This window comes from Myxocyprinus asiaticus, chromosome 12 (genome assembly GCF_019703515.2).
Source record: "Myxocyprinus asiaticus isolate MX2 ecotype Aquarium Trade chromosome 12, UBuf_Myxa_2, whole genome shotgun sequence".
NCBI classification, from domain to species: Eukaryota; Metazoa; Chordata; class Actinopteri; order Cypriniformes; family Catostomidae; genus Myxocyprinus; species Myxocyprinus asiaticus.
The window spans coordinates 38,495,796-38,520,802 of record NC_059355.1 but is presented as its reverse complement, the minus strand read 5'-3'; the positions used below and the strand labels follow the sequence as shown (position 1 = coordinate 38,520,802).

Genomic DNA, 25,007 nt, shown 5'->3' with positions numbered 1-25,007 from the left:
AATCTCTTGATGTAAATTTAACTTTTGCTCTGCATTTGTTTGGCCTTGTCAATCATTATTGAGCAAATGAAAACCACATCTGAATGATTGAATGATTCAATAGGTTTTGAGTTAAAGAACAAATTAACGGTTGCTCAGTGTGTAGCACTGTCACCTGACAGCAAGAAGGGCCTGGGTTCAAGTCCCAGCTCAACTGTGCTCTCTGTTCCCTGTATTCATGTGGGTTCCCTCTGAGTAAGTGCACTGGAGACTCTGAATTGCCTGTGGGTGTAAATGTGTTTATCTGTATTTGTTAGCCTTGTGATGGACTGGCCACCTGTCCAGGGTGTTTCCATGCCTTTGGCCTGAGACAGCTGTCATAAGCTCCAGCACTACCCACTACCATGCATAGGAAAAGCAGCTATAAAAATGGATGGATGGAGGGCATTCTACAGTTTCACTTTACAATTACAAAAACATTTTAGTAGTTGCACAGACTGCCCCAAAACAACTTTGACATTATCATACACATTCTAAAGGATATACACTGGCGGGCAAAAGTTTGGAATAATGTACAGATTTTGCTCTTATGGAAATAAATTGGTACTTTTATTCACCAACGTGGCATTCAATTGATCACAATGTATAGTCAGGACATTAATAACGTGAAAAATTACTGTTACAATTTGAAAAAAAACTTCTTAAACTACATCAAAGAGTTCTCATCAAAAAATCCTCCACGTGCAGCAATGACAGCTTTGCAGATCCTTGTTGTTCTAGCAGTCAGTTTGTCGAGATACTCTGGTGACATTTCACCCCACACTTCCTGTAGCATTTGCCATAGATGTGGCTGTCTTGTCAGGCACTTCTCATGTACCTTACAGTCTAGCTGATCCCACAAAAGCTCAATGGGGTTAAGATCCATAATACTCTTTTCCAATTATCTGTTGTCTGTTGTTATTATGCCTGTGTTTCTTTGCCCACTCTAACCTTTTATTTTGTTTTTCTGTTTCAAAAGTGGCTTTTTCTTTGTGAATCTTCCCATAAGGCCTGTACCCCTGAGTCTTCTCTTTACTGTTGTACATGAAACTGGTGTTGAGCGGGTAGAATTCAATGAAGCTGTCAGCTGAGGACATGTGAGGCATCTGTTTCTCAAACTAGAGACTCTGATGTACTTATCCTCTTGTTTAGTTGTACATCTGGCCTTCCACATCTCTTTCTGTCCTTGTTAAAGCCAGTTGTCCTTTGTCTTTGAAGACTGTAGTGTACACCTTTCTATGAAATCTTCAGTCTTTTGGCAATTTCAAGCATTGTATAGCCTTCATTCCTCAAAACAATGATTGACTGACGAGTTTCTAGAGAAAGCAGTTTCTTTTTTGCCATTTTTGACCTAATATTGACCTTAAGACCTGCCAATCTATTGCATACTGTGGCAACTCAAAAACAAACACAATGACAATGTCATTTATTGAACCAAATAGATGATATAATTTGATTTTCTAGTACAAATTAGCAATTTAGCATGATTACTCAAGGATAAGGTGTTGGAGTGATGGCTGCTGGAAATGGGGCCTGTCTATACTTTGTGATCAGTTGAATGCCACTTTGTTGAATTTAAATACCAATTTCCTTCCAAAACAGCAAAATCTGTACATTTTTCCAAACTTTTGGCCGCCAGTGTACTACACACATAATAGTTGAGCAACTGTAAAATCTGCTTTTGACATTTTATTAAGGCAAGATACAGATCTCAATCGTTTTTTAATGAATGATTAGATTGTTCCAAAACACATGGAAAATATTTTGGGCAACCTGCAACACATGCCTACATCTCTAAATTTCACAATTTCTGCCTCAGATTTTCAGTGTCTAGAAGCATTGTGTAGTGTTGACTTTGTTAATGACACTAAATAAACAGTTCAATAGATTTTGAAAGGAGGAACATATTGCTCCAAAACAAATTTGAAAACCTTACATTTACCCCAAGGGTAATACTACAGCTCAGGTTTATTCATATTTCACCTGGACCGAATTTAAAATAAAACTGAAAACTTTTCAGCAGTAATTACAGTTCTCACAGTTTAGCAACACAGTTGCCTGCAGTCATTACTAGGAGTTGTAGTCTGTCCTTTAGAGGGTGCTTGATAATGTTAAAGTTGTTTTAGAATTATCCCTCGCACCATTTTAAAGTTATTAAACTTTAGAATTGAGAGCACTGTTACTGCTGAATTACTACTGAAAAGTTTTCAGTTTTGTTTTAAACTCAAGTGATAGTAAAATTTAAATAACCCTGAGCTGTAGTATTACCCTTTGGTAATAGAGGGTGTAGAGTGTCCTTAATATTGTTCAATTTGTTTTCAAGAAGTGTGTCCAACCATTAAAAAGTATTGAAATTTTGGGGTGACTGGTGCAAAAATAAAAGTTCTAGAAACCTATGCTCTGAAGGAAACATTAATAATTTGTTCATTCTTTTTAATCATTCAAAGTGTATTGACCATTCTCTAGTAATATTTTCAAAATGTCATCATATCTTAACAGACACAGTTGACAAAAGTTGTACTGTGCCCTTTAAAGGGTGTTTCATAACGTATACCGTTTTTTTCAACACTGCCTAACCACTTAAAAAGTATTGAAATTATAATTATACAAAAGTTTGTTTAAATATACAAACATTTTGATGAGTATGAGGTGAATTGTTTTTAAATATTAGTATTAGTAGCTATTAGTACCAATTAACCTGTACAACAACGGAGAAGCTACTAGGGTTGCAACGGTATGAGATTTTCACGGTACGATAACCGTCTCAGAAAATATCACGGTATCACGGTATACAGTATTGCACAATTATAATTATCAGTTACAATGACCCTTAAAGGAGTGAAAACAGAAGGGGTTTTTATTTTTTTTTTGGTTGAACAAACACTATTTTAATTGAAACTTGAAAACATTTTATTTTTTTTAATGGCAGTACGTGTAAAAAAAGTCTCCCTTTTGAAAATAAAAAGAATAAATAGAATAAATAAGAAAGCTAACAGAATTATAATAATAAACCGAATTATGAACATGATAAAAAATAGCTTGTAACTATAACATGTTTTATAGCTAAAGCATGTTAGCTTACATGTTAGCATAGCACGTTAAATTAATTACTAAATGAAAAATAACATCAGCTGTGTGAGCTTTTAAAGTAATGTCCTATGATTATCAGAGGTGGGTAGAGTAGCCAAAAACTGTACTCAAGTAAAAGTACAATTACTTTAAAAAAAAATATTACTCAAGTAGAAGTAAAAGTACTAACATAAATAATTACTTGAGTAAGAGTAAGAAAGTATCCAATTAAAAGAGTACTCAAGTAGTGAGTAACTCGTTACTTTCACAAATGACATAATAGATGTTTACTCCCCTATATTCCATTACATAATACACATTTAACATGTATTACAGAATTATTATTATTATTATTAATGGAAATTCTGTCATCATTCACCATCATGTTGTTCCAAACCCATATGACTTTCTTTCTTCCATGCAACACGAAGTAGATATTAGACAGAATGTTTGCCTGAGTCACTATTTACTTTCAGTGAATTTTTTTTCCTCCATATTTTGAAAGTGAATGATAACCGAGACTGTCAGTCCCTATCATTCTGTCTAACATATTTTGTGTTCCACATAATGCAAAGTGTCACACTGGTTTGGAACAACATGAGGGTAAGGAAATGATGACAGAATATTAAATTATGGCTGAGCTATTAATTTAAAGAGGTAGTTTACCCAAACATTTAAATTCTCTCATCATTTACTCACCCTCATGCCATCCCAGATGTGTATGACTTCCTTTCTTCTGCAGAACACAAATTAAGATTTTTGGAAGAATATTTTAGCTCTGTAGGCCAAAATTTTGATGCTCCAAAAAGCACATAAAGGCAGCATAAAAGTAATCCATAAGACTCCAGTAGTTAAATCCATATCTTCTGAAGTGATATGATAGGTGTGGGTGAGAAACAGATCAATATTTGTAATTTTTTGCTAGACAGCAAGGGCGAAATGCAGAGAATGTGAATCACCAAAAACACAAGAAGAAGAATGTGAAGGTGATCTGTTTCTCTGTTACTCATCCACACCTATTACATCGCTTCTGAAGATATTGATTTAACCACTGGAGTCTTATGGATTACTTTTATGCAGACTTATGTGATTTTGTTTAGCTTTAAAACGTTGCCACCCATACAGAGCTGAGAAATTCTTCTAAAAATCTTCATTTGAGTTCAGCAGATGAAAGAAAGTCATACACATCTGGGGTGGCATGAGGGTGAGTAAATAATGAGAATTTTAAGGCCTCTTGTCAGATCTGGATGAATTTGTCAATAAGAGAGGTTTGGAAAAATTTCCAGTAATTATTACGGTGAAAATGTGAAAATGTCTCACAAGGATATTATATATAATGCTGAAATATAAACCAAAGCAAGATCATGTTTTATTAATGGCTTCTTTCGCTATTTCATAGCTTTTAAAGTACTGCACGGATTCTTATTTCAGAGTAGTTACAGTTTTCAGTGTCGAAAGAATTTATATCATTAGTTCTGTACAACAGTACCTCTGCTCTCTAAATTCAGAGTATGCAGCCTAATGCGTTGGGCAACAACCCTGGTCGTGGAACACTCGATGTGTCTGAAACCGCCCCCAATCCACTATATAGTGCATTATTTCGAGTATCCGCCATTTTGTAGGATTGTCTGAATTCTGAGTGAGCCACTTTTTCCTTACTTTTGTTCACTCATTATTACCCACTATGCACTCTAATTTCGAGTGTACATTTGATGTACACTTGACGATGGTTAACTGCCCACAATCCACCACGGGGAAGACGTACGAGTTGGGAGTTTACTGCTTCTTTCACTCCTGCAATGTTTTCTTTCATGCTGAATGTATTAAATTACTTTTTGACAAATCATTACTTGATTAAAATAACATAATAACATACAGAGAGGAAAAACATACAGATACATTTTAAAATGTACTCTTTATTTGATAAAATGTGTTTACTCTTTATATTAACACACAGTATATATTAAAAATGACAAACAGAATGAAGATTTATTGTATTAATATATTATTTAATAAGAATAACAAGTAAGGCCCAAGTATTTTAAAAGTTCATATGTGATGATGTTTCTGTGACAGCCCCAGAGATCCGACGCTTTGTGCATACATCAGTGTCTGAATTCACTCACTCATTTCGTTCACTCACTGCTGAGATATAATGCAATAACTGCCATTCGCTATATAGGAAATAGTGAACGAGTAAACGATTTCGGACACAACCACTCTCTTCGTCATACGATCGCCTCGCGCCTGCACATCTCTCACGTGCACGCCCTGCGCACCTCGCTGTACACACGCAGAAATGCTGTCTGTTCACGCTCCAGTTGTTGATCACGCGAACAGCAGAGCCAAGGCATTTATTTACACTTAACTTGGATGTTTACATGGATTTATACAGTTAATCCACCTGAAGTAGCAGCAATAGTTTCCAGTACCTAAATGTGTAAATACAGCTCATGACATGCGGGACGCGGGACAAAGTGCACTGATATTTTGCTGCACTGATTTAAAAATGTACACTTAAAAACTGATGTCATAAGAGCCCAGTTACAGAATCACCCTGAAAATTACCATCACATTCACACAGAAAAGCCTGTGTTAGCATTAGAGCCAAAACTTACCTCAGCGTGCCGCCTTAAGTTGGAGCTGTGATTTTAATCTTGAAATATCAGCTTGTCTTGGTGTTAAATGAAGGCACTGCATGACGAAACTATTCTTTTTTTCACTGTGCAGAGCGGAGAAAGTGTTTCACTGAAGAGTTTGATGCTGCAGCACTGATGACACGAGTGACAGTCTGTGACAGCAGAGCGCGCCTCTGTGTGAACTTCCGCTCTCGTAAAAGTCCCATTCAATAACCTCTCAATAAATTACGCATGAATTCAAATTAAACCCAGTAATGTAACAACAGGAATGCAGCCCATTGTAAAGAAGTAAAAGTAAAACAATTTGTGAGAGTAATAAGCACCCACTTTTAATCCTACTCTAAAAGTATTTTTTTCTCCAAAAAGTAAATGTAACGGAGTTAATGTAGTGCGTTACTACACGCCTCTGATGATTATTAACAATTAACATATACTGCAAGTGTGCGACAGGGCAGCCAGACTGCTTCTGTTTGTACCTTTAACTCAGTGGTTCTCAACTGGTTTTGCTTCAGGACCCAGATTTTATATTGGAAATCAAGTGGCGACACACCATAGTAAAAACGTAACCTGTATTTAATGTATCCTGGGTCGCATTTCCTTTTATGTTGCATAGTTTTGTTCATGGTTTTCAAGTACAAGGACATGCATCAAGTGACATTATTTTTGTTGTTGATGTCAACAACAAAATGTAAGGAAATTTTCTCTCCCCCCCTTTTAAAAATTGAAGATTATATTTACTTATATGAGCCCATTATTATCCCGTTTGTTTCCTAATTTCAAACAATTCAAACAGAACATACATATTACACAGGAGGAAAAGCTCCTCATTACCATGGTTAGGTCAGTGTAGCTAGTCTTAAATAATAATAATAATAATAACAAATTATATTATTTATGAAAAAATAAATACTAGCTGAAACATATCTTGAAACTTTAACTAAAACTGCCACTGTTGATATAAAATGAGGTCTAGTAGATTCTACCTTTAGATTATTTCATATGAAACTATAAAATTGTCAAAATATAACAGTTACTTTTACTCATGTACAATCGTGAAACAAGTTTGTAAAGGTGAAAAATTAGTGCATAGCACAGTGTTGATCTTTTCCTCCTCAGTGCTGTTTGGCATGTCAGGGCTGCCTACTGTTTGAGAGGTTTGAATTGACTTCCTCCGTAACACTTTAAACTAGAAAAGTCTCACTAGAATTGAAATTGGTCACATCAGTTTTGAGGTCTGCACTCAAATATCGAGGGAAGCCCGGTTGTTGCACGCGCGGGCTAGAGAGAAGAGCAGATCATGATCGTGAGCTGGTTCCGTTAATTCCGAAAGTGTAGATGAGAAGCCTTTAGCTCATTGTGAGATTATCATTAAATCTGCTTCGGCTGTCCTAAATAGGCAATCAATTTGGCAGCCACCAAAATATCTTCAATGGGAGAACCATGGCATTGTTCTTTCCCTGCTGTCCGCGACCCAGTCCGAATAGACCTGCGACCCACCAGTTGAGAAACACTGCTTTAACTCACACACACACTCACTTATGTCAGACCCCCTCCGCTGCATGTGTGTGTGTGGTGCAAGTTGACGAGTCTGACAGGCAGTCGAGGAGGAAAGGAGATGCGCACGCGCAGGTGAGATTCTCCGTCCGGTTGCATTTTTTTTTCCTCAAAACCGTAGATAAGCAAATGTACATGGTATGAAAACTTTTCATACCGTGATATACCATGAAACGGTATACCGCTGCAACCCTAGTGTCACGTGTTGTAGCTGAGATGAGACAGGAGGCGATGGATCTATTCGCAGGCTTTTAATGAAGATGAAGACAGAGATACAAATCAATGCGAACACATGTAACAACGAACAATAAATCATAAACTACAAACTAACACATGGGTTAAATGGACTAGAACTGACCAAGAGTGAACAAAACATGAGTGTATATATACAAACAGGTGTTGATGAGGGAATGGAGAACAGGTGAGGAAGATGGGGAACAGATGGCTGTGATGAGGGCAGTGCATCATGGGAAATGTAGTTCATGGTAAACTGATGACAGAAGAAAAAACTATATCAAAATAAGAGTCCCTGAGAACATAACGGTGACACGCAGTGACACCTAGAAGCTACTCACTTTTTATTTATTAAAATCAAAAATCAATAAAGGTTTATATTTCTAAAGCAGACCAATATGTCTGAGGTATTCAACCTTCAACATCCACGAATTCAATATTCAACATCCACTCAACTAGTAATACAGTAGTTGAAATAATCGAAAAGTGCATTAAGGTTGCATGAAAAACATGTTTTAATATAAACAGTATATGTTACAAGAATAGAAATGTACCGACTGTCATTACAGGAAAGGCATACGATAAAGAAATAATAACGCACGCTGATCAGCGTCCATAATAAAACGAAGGTGGTTTCATCACATGCTGGTCGCAAACAAATAAAAAAATTTGCACACTTTACAGAAGGTCCCTAACTTCTCCGACACACGTTTGGTGGAGATTCTGAGAAAATATGACATAAAATTGCTGATTGTGTATTTTGTTTGATTAAATTAGTTGTAGCTGATTGTCATACTTGCCAGTTATTATAATTTACAAACACTGATTGTATTACATCCATTATTAGAAAATTATTGACAAAAGAAGTCAGAATGTGTGAATATGAAACGAACTTTACCACAGTCTGCCAGCGACATGACCCGCCGCATAGTAGCATTATTAATGTATATCAGCCCCAAATATTGGTTATCGGTCTCCTTAATTCCTAATAATCGGTATCGGCCCTGGGAAAAACATATCGGTCTACCCCTAATCTGAATACAGGGTCAATTTCATGGAATTCTTCTTCTTCAGTGTAATATTACTGACCGATACTGTCGCTCCCTATACATATATTATGCAGTCTGCGTGGTTCACCTACTCCCTATGGGGGCACCATCTTACCCTAGGGGGGCACCAAAAACTCCACCGGCTGCAGTTGCACGCACCACGACCATAAATATTTCCTTAATTCGTTTTTTTTCTTGGATACAATATATGTTTGTGATTGTGGCAGGGAGGAGGGCAGGGCCGGGTGGTGATGCTGCACACTCGGCCCCTAATCAGGCTAACCAAGCCCTCCAGAGGGATAAAGGTGACTGGAGGCGGCAGTTCGAGAGAGAGTTACTGGCAGCTGCCCTGCATGTGTTTATGTTTGTGTCTTTTTTTTTAAACCATTAAATATTATTTATATTGTTAAGCCGGTTCTCGCCGCCTCCTTTCCCTTTTACTTTGTTACAGTGATCTTAGAAGCCATTCACCCCAAACGTGTTTTTGCATCCGTTCACACTGTTTTTCAATTGATTACCTTTGGAAATGTGCTAGACGTGCACTAGTCACTAGACAGTTGTGCTACGTCTTGCTGTTTTTCAGCATCTCATGCAAAAGCGCCAAATTTGTTAGATGCTGTATCAAATTAAAAAGACCTTCAACTTTTAAAAGCGCTTCTTGAGACACCTGCATTCTATTTCATTCATCTAGATATTTTTAGTGCAAGGACACGTTCATTGTGAACAGCCCCTTACAATAATCTCACATTTTCTACTGGATGGTGTTCTTTGCAATAAACATAATCCTGGGATTATAGCAATATCCATTCATGTTTACACTATAGCATCCGGGGATATATACAGTTAATATTTGCTTTCAGTCTCTATTTTAAATCTCAGAGCAAATACTGTTTTTTTATGTTGATTATCTTGATAAAATTAATTATGTCTATTCTCTTTGTTTAGTCAAAGAAATCAATTTGAATTATAAATGGATTTGGGAGGTTTCCCCTTGGTGAAAACTGCTGTTGTAAAATAGATTGTGCTAGTGCATAAATTCAACATACAACCTGTCTGTTTACATTATAATGAGTCTAAGTGTTTTATTACCATGCATTAGCCTCATTAACCCCCTGCTAACTTCCAACTGATTTTTAAAAAATACAAGCGGGGTTATAATCACAACCAGGGATATACTGTATATATTAAATATCTGTGCCAAGTGATCAATACCTTGTATTAGGGGAGTAATGTTAATATGCCAGTACCCTATAGCAATTAATCTATTTCGAAATTTCTTTGCCATCTAACTGCTTTTTTGATAATGTTTTTCTAAGAATGTCAAATTACATCATAGAAACCAGGCAATGTATCAACCTCCTGACTTCAATTATGTAAATGTACCATATGCACCTGGGTCCAATGAATCTACAAACCTGATAAGCGTTGTGCAGGGCAGAATGCTGAATCAAGCAGGATAGCATTTACATAAGAGGGTTTCACTGGGTAGTATGTTTTTCTGTTTACAGAAATATACTTTGCTGCTGAGAAATATCTGTTTATCTGTTGCCAAGAACGTAAATAAATGATATGTTTATCAGTTGCCCTTTGTGTTTGCAGCTCCATTTCGCCCAGCTGATACAGAGAATATTATTCACTTTGACGCTTATGGAGATAGCCTGGGCCGCTACAACATCTTCCATTATCACAAAGAAAATGGCGAGTATGTGTATCGAAAAGTGGGGTACTGGGGCCAGAGTCTCACTTTAAATACCAGCTCAATCCCCTGGGAAAGCCAAGTGGTGCCAACATCCCAATGCAGTGACCCATGTCGTAAAAATGAAATAAAGAGCATGCAACCAGGTGATGTTTGCTGCTGGATTTGCATTCCATGCCAGCCCTACCAGTACCTCCTGGATGAATTCACCTGTGCGGATTGTAGCTTTGGACAGTGGCCTTTGGACAATCTAACGGGCTGTTACAACTTACCAGAGGAGTACATTCATTGGGAGGATGCCTGGGCTGTTGGGCCAGTCACCATTGCTTGCCTTGGAATCCTTTGCACGCTCTTCGTAATCGGCCTATTCTTAAAGCACAACGAGACTCCTGTGGTAAAAGCTAGTGGACGTGAACTTTCCTACATTCTTCTTCTAGGTGTCCTCCTTTGTTATTGCATGACCTTCATCTACATCAGCAAACCCTCTGCTGTGGTGTGCACATTACGACGGCTTGGATTGGGCACCTCGTTTGCTGTTTGCTACTCTGCACTGCTGACCAAGACCAATCGAATTGCTCGAATCTTCAACGGTGTCAAAGATGGAGCACAAAGGCCAAGGTTCATCAGTCCAGCCTCCCAGGTGGCCATCTGCGCTGTTCTTATCTCCTGTCAGCTCCTGGTGGTGGTGGTCTGGCTTCTGGTTGAAGCTCCAGGGGTTAGAAAGGAGGTCAGTCCTGAGAAAAGAAATGTGGTGACACTGAAGTGCAACAGCAAGGACTCTAGTATGCTGATGTCTCTTACCTACAACTGTGTCCTCATCATCCTCTGTACCTTTTACGCCTTTAAGACAAGAAAGTGCCCAGAGAACTTCAATGAGGCCAAGTTCATCGGCTTCACCATGTACACCACTTGCATAATCTGGCTGGCGTTCCAGCCAATCTTCTATGTTACTGCTAGTGACTACAGGGTAAGTAAATATGATCAGTACATTGTATGGTTGTAGCAATTCATGTTAACCCTTGTGCTATGTTTACAGTTTTTACCTAATTTGGTGTTCCATTTAAAAAATGACAGGCCTATAAGAAATTTCTTATAAATCTCTCGTTATGCTATATTATCACCAAATATTAGATTAGATCTTTTTGTCAACTTGTTTTCTTTCAATTAGCACAGGTTTTGTATTTCTTTTCGGAGCTTATTGATCAAAGGCCTCATTGACCTGAGCTTATGCACCTTCGTTTTTAAGTGAAAAAAGCATTATTTGTGGATAATTTTGGCAATATTAAATAAAGTATGAAAACATTCTGTTCTATTTATCACACCAGTGTGCTTTAATATTTAACCAGGAAGTTTGTTTTGAAATGCTTTTATTTTGTACAAAATGGCACAAAGTCACAACTATGGTGTTCCCGGTCAAAAATGACCGGCCTATAAAAATTGCTTATAAATCTCTCATTATGCTATATTATCACCAAATATTGGATTAGATATTTTTACCAACTTGTTTTCTTTCAATTAGCACAGGTTTTGTATTTCTTTTTGGAACTTATTGATTGTAGGCCTCATTGACCTGAGCTTATGCACCTTGATTTTTGAGTGAAAAAAGCATTATTTGTGGATAATTTTGGCAATATTAAATAAAATATGAAAACATTCTGTACTATTTATCACACTAGTGAGCTTTAATGTTTAACCATTAAGTTTGTTTTTAATTTAAAAAAATTATCATATTTTTGGGGGGAAGTTGTGATACCCTGTGTGAGCAAAGTCAGTAAGTTTAAGTCCAATAGGATAACATTAACTAGCATTTTCAGGCAAAAGAAAATCCTCTTCGGGTCAAAATGACCGGAACACAACATGAGGGTTCATTGACGTGCACCCCATGTATTGTGTTGTAAGTTCATCAAAAGAATAATACTCGATTGCTACCGCATTTCCGACATTGCCTACTACTAGTGTAGACAGATTTATTAATTATAATGGGAGCAGTCGTGTCACTTTCGGTGATAGACATTAAATTCGTCTTTTATAGAATATTGACATAAACTGAAGGAGCTGTCAGGTTCATCCAAAGCCAGTTTGGTTTTGTTGAAACTAATAAGCCATTAGACTAATAACTTTCAGAAAAATACCATTAGGCTACCACAGTACAGCAGCTCCCTATACACTTATTACGCAGTCTGCGTAGGGCACCAACTCCCTAGGGGGGCACCATCATACCCTAGGGGGCACCAGAAACTCCACCTGCTGCCCTTACTCACAAGTTATACGTTATTTAAGGACCCTGTAGCATTCGTGGAACACAGTTGATCGCCTCGTGCTCGCACTTTCTCATCGCACCTTCGCACTGTGCGCCACATTACCAGGGCAATGCCATGGTACTGAATGACTGATCATGTTCATATTTCATGATACTGTCATGGTACTCCAAGGTACTTTAAAAAATACCATGGTTTTACTATGACACAGGTCATAAACATGTGGTTATCACAGACCATGTCTGAAAATAAAGAAATAAACCTTAATACCACACTGTTATTGGACACTTTCCAACGCATGGAACTCCAACTCATAGATTAGATTAATTATAGCTGACTGTGAATAATGAATTTCTGCAATGCCATTGGTAACTGAAAACCATTGTGTTTGAATGATGCTGCATCCATGCCCCTAGGTGTCAGTGTAGGTCCAAGATGACATAAACACAAAAATTACTGAGTGCACCTTTAATCACTGAAAATGGGCCTATTGTGCAAAGGGGCCACAGTTTGTTCCTGGCAGGCAGCAGATGCCCCACCCCCACCCCCACCCCCACCCTCACCCTACCCCTAAGGAGCCTGTAAGGCAGAGTAGCCTGCCATGAACAACGTATGGCACCTTTCTCCCATTGCGTGAAAATGATCCCGTCCACTGCAGCTCTCAATTCTTCATTCCCATTTAGTTAATTAGTTGGGTGGCTGTGGCTCAGGTGGTAGAGCAGGTTGTCCACTAATCACAGGGTTAGCAGTTCAATTCCCAGCCCACATGACTCCACATGCCGAAGTGTCCTTGGGCAAGACACTGAATACCAAGTTGCTCCCAGTGGCAGGCTAGCACCTTGCATGGCAGCTCTGTTTTTATTGGTGAATGAGACAGTGTAAAACTTTATAAGTGCAGACCATTTAATTGTATGGAAAAGAGCACCCAGGGCATTCTGCTAAAAATTAAACTTCTTCATCACAAGGGAAATCGGCATGCTGCTTCCAAATATTCATGTTCTCTGAAATCGACCCCATTCTGCCAAATTACTGACAAGCGAAATCCCCAGTTAGACATTTTTGCATCAATTCAAAGATGATTACATCTCCCTGTGGTGCCCCTGATAGAGCGTTGTGCGAGCAATCTCCAAGACACAGGTTCAGGTCCCATGGATATTAGGAAGTAATCACATTCACTCCTTGAAAGGGTTCTGTTTCCATGGAAACCAGGAAGCAATCGTGGTCCCATAAACAATGGTGAGCTTGATTTAGAGTTTGCATTTTGGCTCTAAAATTACATTTGAACTCCACTGATGGTTTAATTTAGGGTTAGGGTGTGGGTTAATAAAATACAACTAAAAATACAACTCATTTTTGGTGCCACCCTCTGGATATTTCACCAGTTAACTGGTCCACAACACTTCCAGCTTTGGACACTGGGGCAGTGGTTCGAATTTTGGCAAGCTCAGACCGATTTCCACAGCAGAACTTTTGACTTTCTGTAGCTGAATTCACAGTGTGATCATTCTGCAACCTTCGTATTTCAAAGAGAAAGCTATACGGGTTTGAAACAACAATTGATGACAGAATTTCAGTTAATGATGTCAGAATTTCATTTTTTGGGTGGACTAACCATTTAACCAATATCTTTTTAAAATGATTTAAAATACATTCAAACAGTATTTTAAACAAACATTATTTTAAATGTTCTGTTTGCTCAAGACCGTGGAAGGTTAAACATTGCTATGCTAGTACCTGCAATATTGTTAATGAATGCTTTCCTGAGTGTTCTATATAACAATGTCATTTATTTGAGAAGCAAATCTTATGCCTGGGGATAATACCAGCTATCCTCTGGGAATAGATATCAGAGAGGCTATTTCAAATCACACTGCACACACAAGGACAGCATGGAATATTTTTCATCATTTAGATAATAAGCCTCATTTATAACCTTTAATAATTTTCCAACACTGACTTTATCCTTTATTTTTAGCATATATACCATTTTCCTGAGAGCAGGAGTGAGGGAGTTTGCCTGATTGATTTTTTTGTGACCATTCCTGCCAATTCAGATGGCAGATCAAATCCTTTTGATCACCTGTCTTTTGTACTGATGAAAGGAGAAGCTCACATTTCATGTGGCTCAAAAGCTGTTCAGTGTAGAACAAAGCAAGTAGGATATTTCATCCTTGTAAAATGACTAGACTATGGAAACATTCCATTCAGTTAGTATGAGTATACTTCAGGCAAGTGCCTGAACATAGATAGCCTACTATTAAATAAGGACTTTTACCATTATAAACCATAGACCTTTTTACAATTCTTTTTACAATTTTATCTCTTTGATGCATGACTTATTACTGTAAATTACAAGTGTAAAAAAAAACAAAAATGTAATTTTTTCTTCAAGCCAAGAATATAATAATTTCCAATCTTTTTTCCTAAAATGATATGTGCAGTACAGTATTTTAAGAGATTCACACATCTGTCCACTCCAGCAAAATATAGTAGCTACTTCATAGGTATTTGGTGCATTACCACTTTTGTCAGCCATTTTAAATGTATTTTTTCATTTTAAAAAAATTAAATAAATAATAAAAAATAAAAAAAAACATTGATATATAGAGAGGACAGACATACAAAATTATATGTAAGGGTCAAAGGTCATTTGAATGAAATATCAAGGTCTATCAACTGTTTTCAATAAACAGTAGATACCTTTTTTCAGACATACCCTAATAAAACAGCACCACACAAAGTACTGTGAATGTGAACATGGTACAATGATGGATTCAGATGCAGGCACGTACAGAGGGGGAGGCTGTTGGGGCACGAGACCTTGCCATTTTGGTTGAGGTGCCCCTCAAATGCCACCCAAAATGAAAGCTTTCACACCCAATTGAAATAATTTTTTTATGCTTAATAATAGTATTTATGGGTGTAAAAATGTGTCAGTATTATGCTGAAACTTCTATGGATCGATTATATGATTTAATAATCATTTATAATGTCTATAATAATACCCAGTATGCTACAGAGACCGTCTCAGATTACACGTGCACTCTTGCAACAGATGCAGAGCACATGACTGAGGAAATAAATGCACTTTAAATTAAGAAAGTTAAGTTTGGATTTCTCCCACATTGCTCATAATTACACTTGTCTACAGTATATAAGTAAAATAAGTTAATTGTTGTTCTTTTCTTCCCCAGTTGTGATATATTTTGTATTTTGTGGAATATATGGAGAATAGTGTAGAACGGGGCTCAAGGTGCCCCAGGATAAAAGGCACATTTTACTTTATTTTCCCCCAAAACACTAAACAGCAACAAAAACTACCACAGCACTTTCCTAAACACCTGTTTGTCACTATGCACAGCAAAATTGTCCTGTTCCATGAGATATTTGCGTGTAATGTCTAAAGGTAGATTTTAGGCAATTTGATCTACTATTTCATAATGTTGCAAATTTATGTAGCTAATGAAAATCCCTGAAATGATCACTTTTATTCGACTTTTCAGACAAAATACTTATTTTTTTCAGTATTTAAAATTTTGTTTAAGGTGATTAAATGAAAAGTTATTTTTTTTAAGAACTGTCCAATAACTGAAAGGATAGTATTTGTGGTAAAATGCCCAACTGTTGCAGGGGCTAAAGGCCCCCATAAAACACTTTGTTTTTCTTAAGTGGGGAGAATAGATTTGTTATGAAAAATGTTCAAAGTGGGCTCACCTTGACTGATCCAATCACAATCGAGATTAATTTGTTCATAGAATACTTGAGATGATCTGAAATGCCAAATTTGATTGAAATTAACAGGAAATGATTGACTCTTTTTAACCTAACCCTAAGTGGTTATTTTGAATAAACATTATTTTGATTTGTTACTAAAAAAAACGTGAAAAGTTTAGTTCCTGTTTCATGTCATGTGTTCCTGGTCATGTGATGTACTGTTTCCCCTCCATGTTCATGTGTCTTGTTTTCACTGGTTCATTGTTTGATTATCTTGTTTAGAGTTCTGTTTGTTCATTGGTTTATGTTCTCCCATGTCCAAGTATTTAAGCCCTCATGTTTTCCATTGTTGTTTGTCAGGTATTGTGATTGTAACATTATTGATGTAATGTTGGTTCATAGTCTTGTCATGCCATGTTAAGTCATGTTTATGTTTTATTTACATTTGGATTTACTGTTTTGGATTTCACGTTTGGATTAAATTGCACTTGGGTTCTTCATTTCATCGTCTTTATCATTGCCAGCACCAACAGCCAATCGTTACAGACGATGACGATGAAATGAAGAACCCAAGTGCAATTTAATCCAAACGTAAATAAAACATGAACTTGACATGACTAGACTATGAACCAACATTACATCAACAATGTTACAATCACAATCTGTCTTTCTTCTGCTAGATATTTTTAAGAATATCTTGGCTCTGTAGGTCCACACAATGTAAGTGAATTGGTGCCAAAATTTCTAAGCTTCAAAATTCCACATAAGGGCAACATAAAAGTACACCAGTCGACTCCAGTGGTTAAATTAATATATTCAGAAGTGATATGATAGGTGTGGGTGAGAAACAGATCAATATTTAAGTATTTTCTTTACTATAAATTCTCCTCCCTGCTCATTCAAACTCCACTTCACTTTCACTTTCCCATTCTTCTCCTTTTGTTTTTGATGATTAACATTCTTTTTGCATATCGCCCTCTACTGGGCAGGGAAGAGAATTTATGATAAAAAAATTACTTAAAAATTGGAGTCTTATGGATTACTTTTATGCGCACTTTATGTGGATTTTGGAGCTTCAAAATTTTGCCATCAATTCACTTGCATTGTGAGGACCTACAAAGCTGAAATATTCTTCTAAAAATCCTCATTTCTGTTCTGCAGAAATAAAAAAGTCAGACACATCTGGAATGCAAGGAGGGTAAGTCATGAGAGAATTTTCATTTTTGGGTGAACTATCCCTTTAAGGTGTGCCTTTAGCCCCATTTTACCCTACACTTGGAAAGGTAGGCGATACTGTACTGCACCTTTACTCGCTATCATTATTTGTCCTAAACATGTTACACGTCATTACGTTTTGAATTCTGTGAGCCTGCTTGGTTTAAAGATCAGACTTATCTGCCTGTATAGATGACAGATTTTATTTACATTTCAATTATTGGTTCAGTAAATGTTCCCTTGATGATATGCAAAACTCGCACCGTTTTACCCTATAGTGGTGGCCAAAAATATTGGAACTGATCTTTCATTTTTTTTAAAAATCACAAAAATCTAACCTTTATTTGAAGTAAAACAATTGAAACAGGGGAAATATCTCATTATTAAATAAATATTTTTCTCCAAAATGCATTGGCCATAATTATTGGCACCCTTTTATTTAATACTTTTTGCAACCTCCCTTTGCCAAGATAACAGCTCTGAGTCTTCTCTTATAATGCCTAATGAGGTTGGAGAACACCTGGCAAGGGATCTGAGACCATTCGTCCATACAGAATCTCTACAGATATTCAGAGGTCCATGTTGGTGGACTCTCCTCTTCAGTTCACCCCACAAATTTTCTATAGGGTTCAGGTCAGGGGACTGGGATGACCATGGCAGAACCTTGATTTTGTGAACCAGTTTTGTGTTGATTTTGATGTTTGTTTTAGATCATTGTCCTGCTGGAAGTTCCAACCACAGACCATTGTAAGCTTTCTGGAAGAGGCAGCCAGGTTTTTATTTTTTATCTGTTGGTATTTGATAGAGTCCTTGATGCCATGTATCCGAACAAGATTTCCAGGACCTCTGGCAGAAAAACAGCCCCACAACATTAAAGATCCAGCACCACATTTAACTGTGGGCATTGGGTACTTCATTTCTGTGTGCGCCAAACCCATCTCTGGTGTTTGCTGCCAAAAAGCTCTTTTTCTGTTTCATCTGACCATAGAACCCGGTCACATTTGAAGTTCCAGTAGTGTCTGGCAAACTGAAGACGCTTGAGTTTGTTGTTGGATGAGAGCAGAGGCATTTTTTTTCTTGAAACCTCCCAACCAACTTGTGGTGATGTAGGTGATGTCTGATATATATATATATATATATTTCTATTTTTTTTTTAATTTTTTTTTTAGACTTTCTGACCCCAAAACCCAACTAATTTCTGCAATTCTCCAGCTGTGATCCTTGGAGATTCTTTGGCCACTTGAACCATCCTCCTCACTGTGCATGGAGACAATATAGACACACGCCCTTTTCCAGGCCGATTCTTAAGATCTCCAGTTGATTTGAACTTGCTAATTATTGCCCTGATGGTGGAAATGGGCATTTTCAATGCTTTGGCTATGTTCTTATAGCCACTTCCCATTTTGTGAAGCTCAACAACCTTTTGCTGAACATCAGAACTACTGTATATTCTTTAGTCTAACCCATCTGTGATTGATGATTAAGGGAAATTGGCCTGTGTGTTACCTCATATTTATACCCCTGTGAAACAGGAAGTCATGGCTGAACAATTTCATGTTTCTAGTCACCCAGGTGCACTAAAAAATGCAAAATATGAATGGGAATATACTCAGATATATTTTACTCATAAGAATTTCTAGGGGTGCCAGTAATTGTGGCCAACATGTTTGGAGAAAAATATTTATTTAATAATAAGATATTCCCCTCTTTCAATTGTTTCACTTCAAATAAAGATTAGATTTTTCTGAATTTTTTGAATGAAAGATCAAAAGATCTTACAAAGACAATACAGATTTTTTTTTTCCACAGCCTTCTTTGCTCATATTTACCAAGGGTGCCAATATTTTTGGCCACCAATGTGCACTTGGAAAGGTAGGCGATACTGTACTGCGCCTTTACTCACTATCATTATTTGTCCTAAATGTGTTACACGCCATTACGTTTTTAATTCTGTGAGCCTGCTTGGTATAAAGATCAGACTTATCTGCCTGTATAGATGACAGATTTTATTTACATTTCAATTATTGGTTCAGTAAATGTTCCCTTGATGATAGGCAAAACTATTATGCATAATCAGCAGTCTTACCATCTGTTTGTGTTAGTTTGCATAAAGTCAGACATGATATTATCCTTCATTCATTTTGGCTCAATAATTAATATAACAACAATATTATTTTTCATTATTTTTTCATTATTTTTATTATGAACCAAACCTCCCTGTAGTCCATAAATACAAAGAATGTTCAGAAAAGATTTGTAATCTTCTTACAGTTGTGCATTCTTCTGTTCAACACAGTGATTTACACATTTATTTCTTCTGCACAATTACGTTTTTAAACCAGTGAATGTAACAAAGATTGTATTCTCCCACAATTTTGAAGCGACTGCCCCTCAAAAACGTGTAGAGCCCCCGCCCCTCGATGTCTGTGGACGTCCCTGAAGAATATAATGAATCCATTTTTATTTACTTTACACCTTACACAAATACCATGGGAATATCCTTGGTATATGTCCAAAAACCATGGTAAAACCATGGTACCGTGTTCATAAATACATGGTCATACCATGGTACTTTCTGGTAGTTTTTTTGATGGTGTTAGGAAAAGGAAAACAAGAAAAGATGTTAAAAGACCATATGAGACATTTTGGGCTTGAAGAATATATTTATTTATACACACACACAGATATGCAGCCAGTGAAAAAAAAAGAGAACAGTCTGAGATCCATTACAGAGCTTGTAACAGCCAGTATAGTGTGTTTAGCTGCTTTAGTGTACAAAAAATGAGGTTAGCAACATGATCTGTATGTGTTGTGGCTGCGGGGGTCTTCTGCGATGGTCAGTTCTACAGGTGCATCTCAATAAATTAGAATGTCGTGGAAAAGTTCATTTATTTCAATAATTCAACTCGAATTGTGAAACTCGTGTATTAAATAAATTCAATGCACACAGACTGAAGTAGTTTAAGTCTTTGGTTCTTTTAATTGTGATGATTTTGGCTCACATTTAACAAAAACCCACCAATTCACTATCTCAAAAAATTAGAATACATCATAAGACCAATAAAGAAAAACATTTTTAGTGAATTGTTGGCCTTCTGGAAAGTATGTTCATTTACTGTATATGTACTCAATACTTGGTAGGGGCTCCTTTTGCTTTAATTACTGCCTCAATTTGGCGTGGCATGGAGGTGATCAGTTTGTGGCACTGCCGAGGTGGTATGGAAGCCCAGGTTTCTTTGACAGTGGCCTTCAGCTCATCTGCATTTTTTGGTCTCTTGTTTCTCATTTTCCTCTTGACATACCCCATATGGGGTTCAGTTCTGGTGAGCTTGCTGGCCAGTCAAGCACACCAACACCATGGTCATTTAACCAACTTTTGGTGCTTTTGGCAGTGTGGGCAGGTGCCAAATCCTGCTGGAAAATGAAATCAGCATCTTTAAAAAGCTGGTCAGCAGAAGGAAGCATGAAGTGCTCCAAAATTTCTTTGTAAATGGGTGCAGTGACTTTGGTTTTCAAAAAACACAATGGACCAACACCAGCAGATGACATTGCACCCCAAATCATCACAGACTGTGGAAACTTAACACTGGACTTCAAGCAACTTGGGCTATGAGCTTCTCCACCCTTCCTCCAGACTCTAGGACCTTGGTTTCCAAATGAAATACAAAACTTGCTCTCATCTGAAAAGAGGACTTTGGACCACTGGGCAACAGTCCAGTTCTTCTTCTCCTTAGCCCAGGTAAGACGCCTCTGACATTGTCTGTGGTTCAGGAGTGGCTTAACAAGAGGAATACGACAACTGTAGCCAAATTCCTTGACACGTCTGTGTGTGGTGGCTCTTGATGCCTTGACCCCAGCCTCAGTCCATTCCTTGTGAAGTTCACCCAAATTCTTGAATCGATTTTGCTTGACAATCCTCATAAGGCTGCGGTTCTCTCGGTTGGTTGTGCATCTTTTTCTTCCACACTTTTTCCTTCCACTCAACTTTCTGCTAACATGCTTGGATACAGCACTCTGTGAACAGCCAGCTTCTTTGGCAATGAATGTTTGTGGCTTACCCTCCTTGTGAAGGGTGTCAATGATTGTCTTCTGGACAACTGTCAGATCAGCAGTCTTCCCCATGATTGTGTAGCCTAGTGAACCAAACTGAGAGACCATTTTGAAGGCTCAGGAAACCTTTGCAGGTGTTTTGAGTTGATTAGCTGATTGGCATGTCACCATATTCTAATTTTTTGAGATAGTGAATTGGTGGGTTTTTGTTAAATGTGAGCCAAAATCATCACAATTAAAAGAACCAAAGACTTAAACTACTTCAGTCTGTGTGCATTGAATTTATTTAATACACGAGTTTCACAATTTGAGTTGAATTATTGAAATAAATGAACTTTTCCACGACATTCTAATTTATTGAGATGCACCTGTACATATTCCATTAAGACAAAGACAAAAGAAAAGAAGTGATAAAAGCTGCAGGAGATAGTAGGGTATCTCCCGTTTTGATTGGACAGTATGTCACTCTGTTATCCTCTGTCCAGGGTTTCTGCATTTATGCATGTGTGTTTGCGTGTGTGAGCGTTGATGTGTTAGAACACAGGAGGCTGAATCTCAGCTGGGGCCTCTGCTCTGAAAGCAAGGTGTGCCTTAGAGACCAAGCCCTTGCTGCACACACCCCACTCATACTCACAGGAAATGCTACAGTCTTATTCATCCAACAGAAATCATTTTAGTTGAATCATTTCTGCTTTTCACCTACCGGCTTTAACATTGATATGCTGAGGAAAAGCACACACTGCTTATAAGATTTTTATGATAATTATTTGATATGCCTCTTCTCAGAATTTAGACTTATATTACAAATGTGCACATTACATAACAGACTGAAGGACCATGAGAAGATAAATATGAATCTTGTATTTCAAAAACCTGGATGCTGTTCTTAAAATACATTATATTATGTGACGGTCCCTGAGAACCAGACTTGTGTGTGCAGTCGTGTATACAGGTTTGCCTGCTTGTTTCTTTGTGTAGGTTGGTAATCTTGTGCGTCTAAGCGAGTTGTTCTAGATACAGGCTGATCTTATGAAAATCAGGTGACAGCTGTGATATTTTTTCTAAATTATGTAACATGTTTCATTACGTGGTATCACGGCAGTTTTGAGTGAAATGTCCACTGTGTGGCGCTAAAAGCAAGTTAAATGTTCTCCCAAACAGATTCCATTTTTAAAGGAATGTTCTGGATTGGGAACAAGTTAAGCTCAACCGACAGCATTTGTAGCATAATGTTGATTACCACAAAAAATTATTTCGACTTGTTCCTCCTCTTAAAAAAACAGTGAGGCACTTATTATGGAAGTGAATGGGGGCCAATTTTTGAACGTTGAAATACTCCCTGTTTCAAAAGTTTAGCCACAAGACATAAAGGATATGCATGTAAACATGATTTTAGTGTGGTAAAATCACTTACAAACCTTTTTTGTTTGTTACATGATGATGTAATTTCAACAAACCCTAAAATCCCTCAATGTCTGTAAAAATGACAATTTAAACTACAGCTCAAATAATTCACAAGTTTTAACAGAAGAATTAATGCAAGTGCTTTTAGAAAATTATAAGCTTCATTTTTCGGTGTTTAAACCCTCCAAAAACTGGCCACATTCACTTTTATTGTCCCCCTTCACTTCCATTGTAAGTGCCTCACTGTAACCTCAATTTTTGCTTTTTTTTAAAGAAAAGGAGGAATGAGTCAAAATAATTTTTTGTGGTAATCAACATTATGCCACAAATGCTGTCAATTGAGCTTAACTTGTACTGAACCCGGAACATTCCTTTAAGGTTAATGCTCTATCGAGTTTTATATCAAGAAAACAAACCTCCCTACCCTAAACCTTAAACCTAAACCTAGCCGATAGTGTCATAAAAAGCAAGTGTGACATGAAAAATGCAATTTCTGAAGCAACCACATAATTTTATGTCCTCTATGGCACTTTTGGCTCACATGATGTTTCATGTGCTCTTCACATCCTTTGCATTTCATGTGTAACGCTCTGTCAGTAGAGCTACTGCGCAGTTGGACTGCATTTGAACATGCTTGTAAATTTAGTTGGTTATGTACTGCAAACGTTAAAATGCATTGCATTAGTAAAAAGTTTTATTTCATAAAAAAGCATTGTGTAAGGAACAGGGCGAAAGTAAGTGTTCTTGAACTGATGAGGTTTTACTCATGAAGTCGTGATTTGTGTGAACATGAATAAAAGTCGATGTTATTGCGCAATAGTGTTTATTTCACCAGGAAACTGCCGTGATACGTACAACAAGCCACGTCAAAATCATTTTGTAAAAATGTAGGTATAGTAACGTGATTCTGAGACCAGGTTGCGTAGACACCATTCTTTATGCCAATCCTGTTGGAATTTGCAAGACTAATGATCATTAACAATGTAGAAAACATATGCTTGCATGCAAATAAGACTACAACGTCCTCATTCATTGTGATATTCTGTAGGAACAATGCATGTTTATGGAGACAAGAGCAAGGCTCACTGGAAAAGCGGAAATGAAATTTCCAAGCACAGATCTCCTCTGAATGATCCATTATTTAAAGCACTTTGGTTTATTCTGACGCAGTGCTGCTTGCACAGAAACACTTCTAAATCTTTCTTGCTGAAAAAGACAGAATGAGCTTCTTGTTGTTTGTGTTGAGAGAAAACACATTTTCTACAGTTATTCTATGTTTTCATACTGGAACTATTAAACAAGGTCAAATTGTTGATTCTCCAACAGATGACCCTGAGAGGGTTGTTAGGTGTAGCATTTAATGTTTCACGATCTAATTGAGATCAAAACAAAACAGCCCTGCTACAGTTAGCTGTAATGCACAGGATTGATATTTAAAAAATTAAAAAATAAAAAAATCATGGAAACCTTTGTATAATGAAAATATTCCTGTAGCTCAACTGGGAAAGGATGCTGCTATCAATGCCAAGGCCATGGGTTAAATTCCCAAGGAATGCACATATTGATGAAATGTTTACCTTGAATGCACTTTGCTTTGGATGAAAGCTTCTCCCAAATTAAATATAAAATGACACGCAGTAAACATCTTGGGCAAAATCTTCGAAACGGTTGTTGATCCTCTCTCACATCAAAATGTTATTTGGGGATGCATGTCTCTAATGCCTGTATTTGTATGCAGGGGATTGCTCATACACACTACACACAGGTTCTACACACACTCACATACGCACCTTCTTTGACATGTAGTCGTCATCTTAAGACATATCTTTAGCCACATAGGCTTTTGCAACACATTAGAATTGACTTAAATGGAAAAATAAATTAAATCCCATGCTGACATACCTGTTAAAGGTAGAAGCTGAAGTGTGTTATAGTTTTGAAATTCCTTTTTTCCTACCCCAGTTTAATTTGCAGAGACAACTGTAAGTAAACCATTGGTAGGTTGATCTACCTAAAAGTGTCATCATTTATTCACCTTCATGTTGTTCCAAACCTGAAAAAATTAAAAATACAAAATAAAAAAAATAAAAAGATGTTAGGCTGAATG

The 25,007-nt window shown here is 37.2% G+C and overlaps 1 protein-coding gene across 3 annotated transcripts in view; it reads left to right on the top strand.

Annotated features, from left to right (window-relative positions):
• grm2a (glutamate receptor, metabotropic 2a) overlaps positions 1-25,007 on the top strand; it is a 105,376-nt gene that overhangs the window by 78,043 nt on the left and 2,326 nt on the right. For all 3 annotated transcript variants that reach the window (XM_051711283.1, XM_051711284.1, XM_051711285.1), the window contains exon 4: positions 10,163-11,226. In XM_051711283.1, coding sequence (XP_051567243.1) covers positions 10,163-11,226 — 1,064 coding nt within the window. The remainder of the gene's footprint in view (positions 1-10,162; positions 11,227-25,007) is intronic.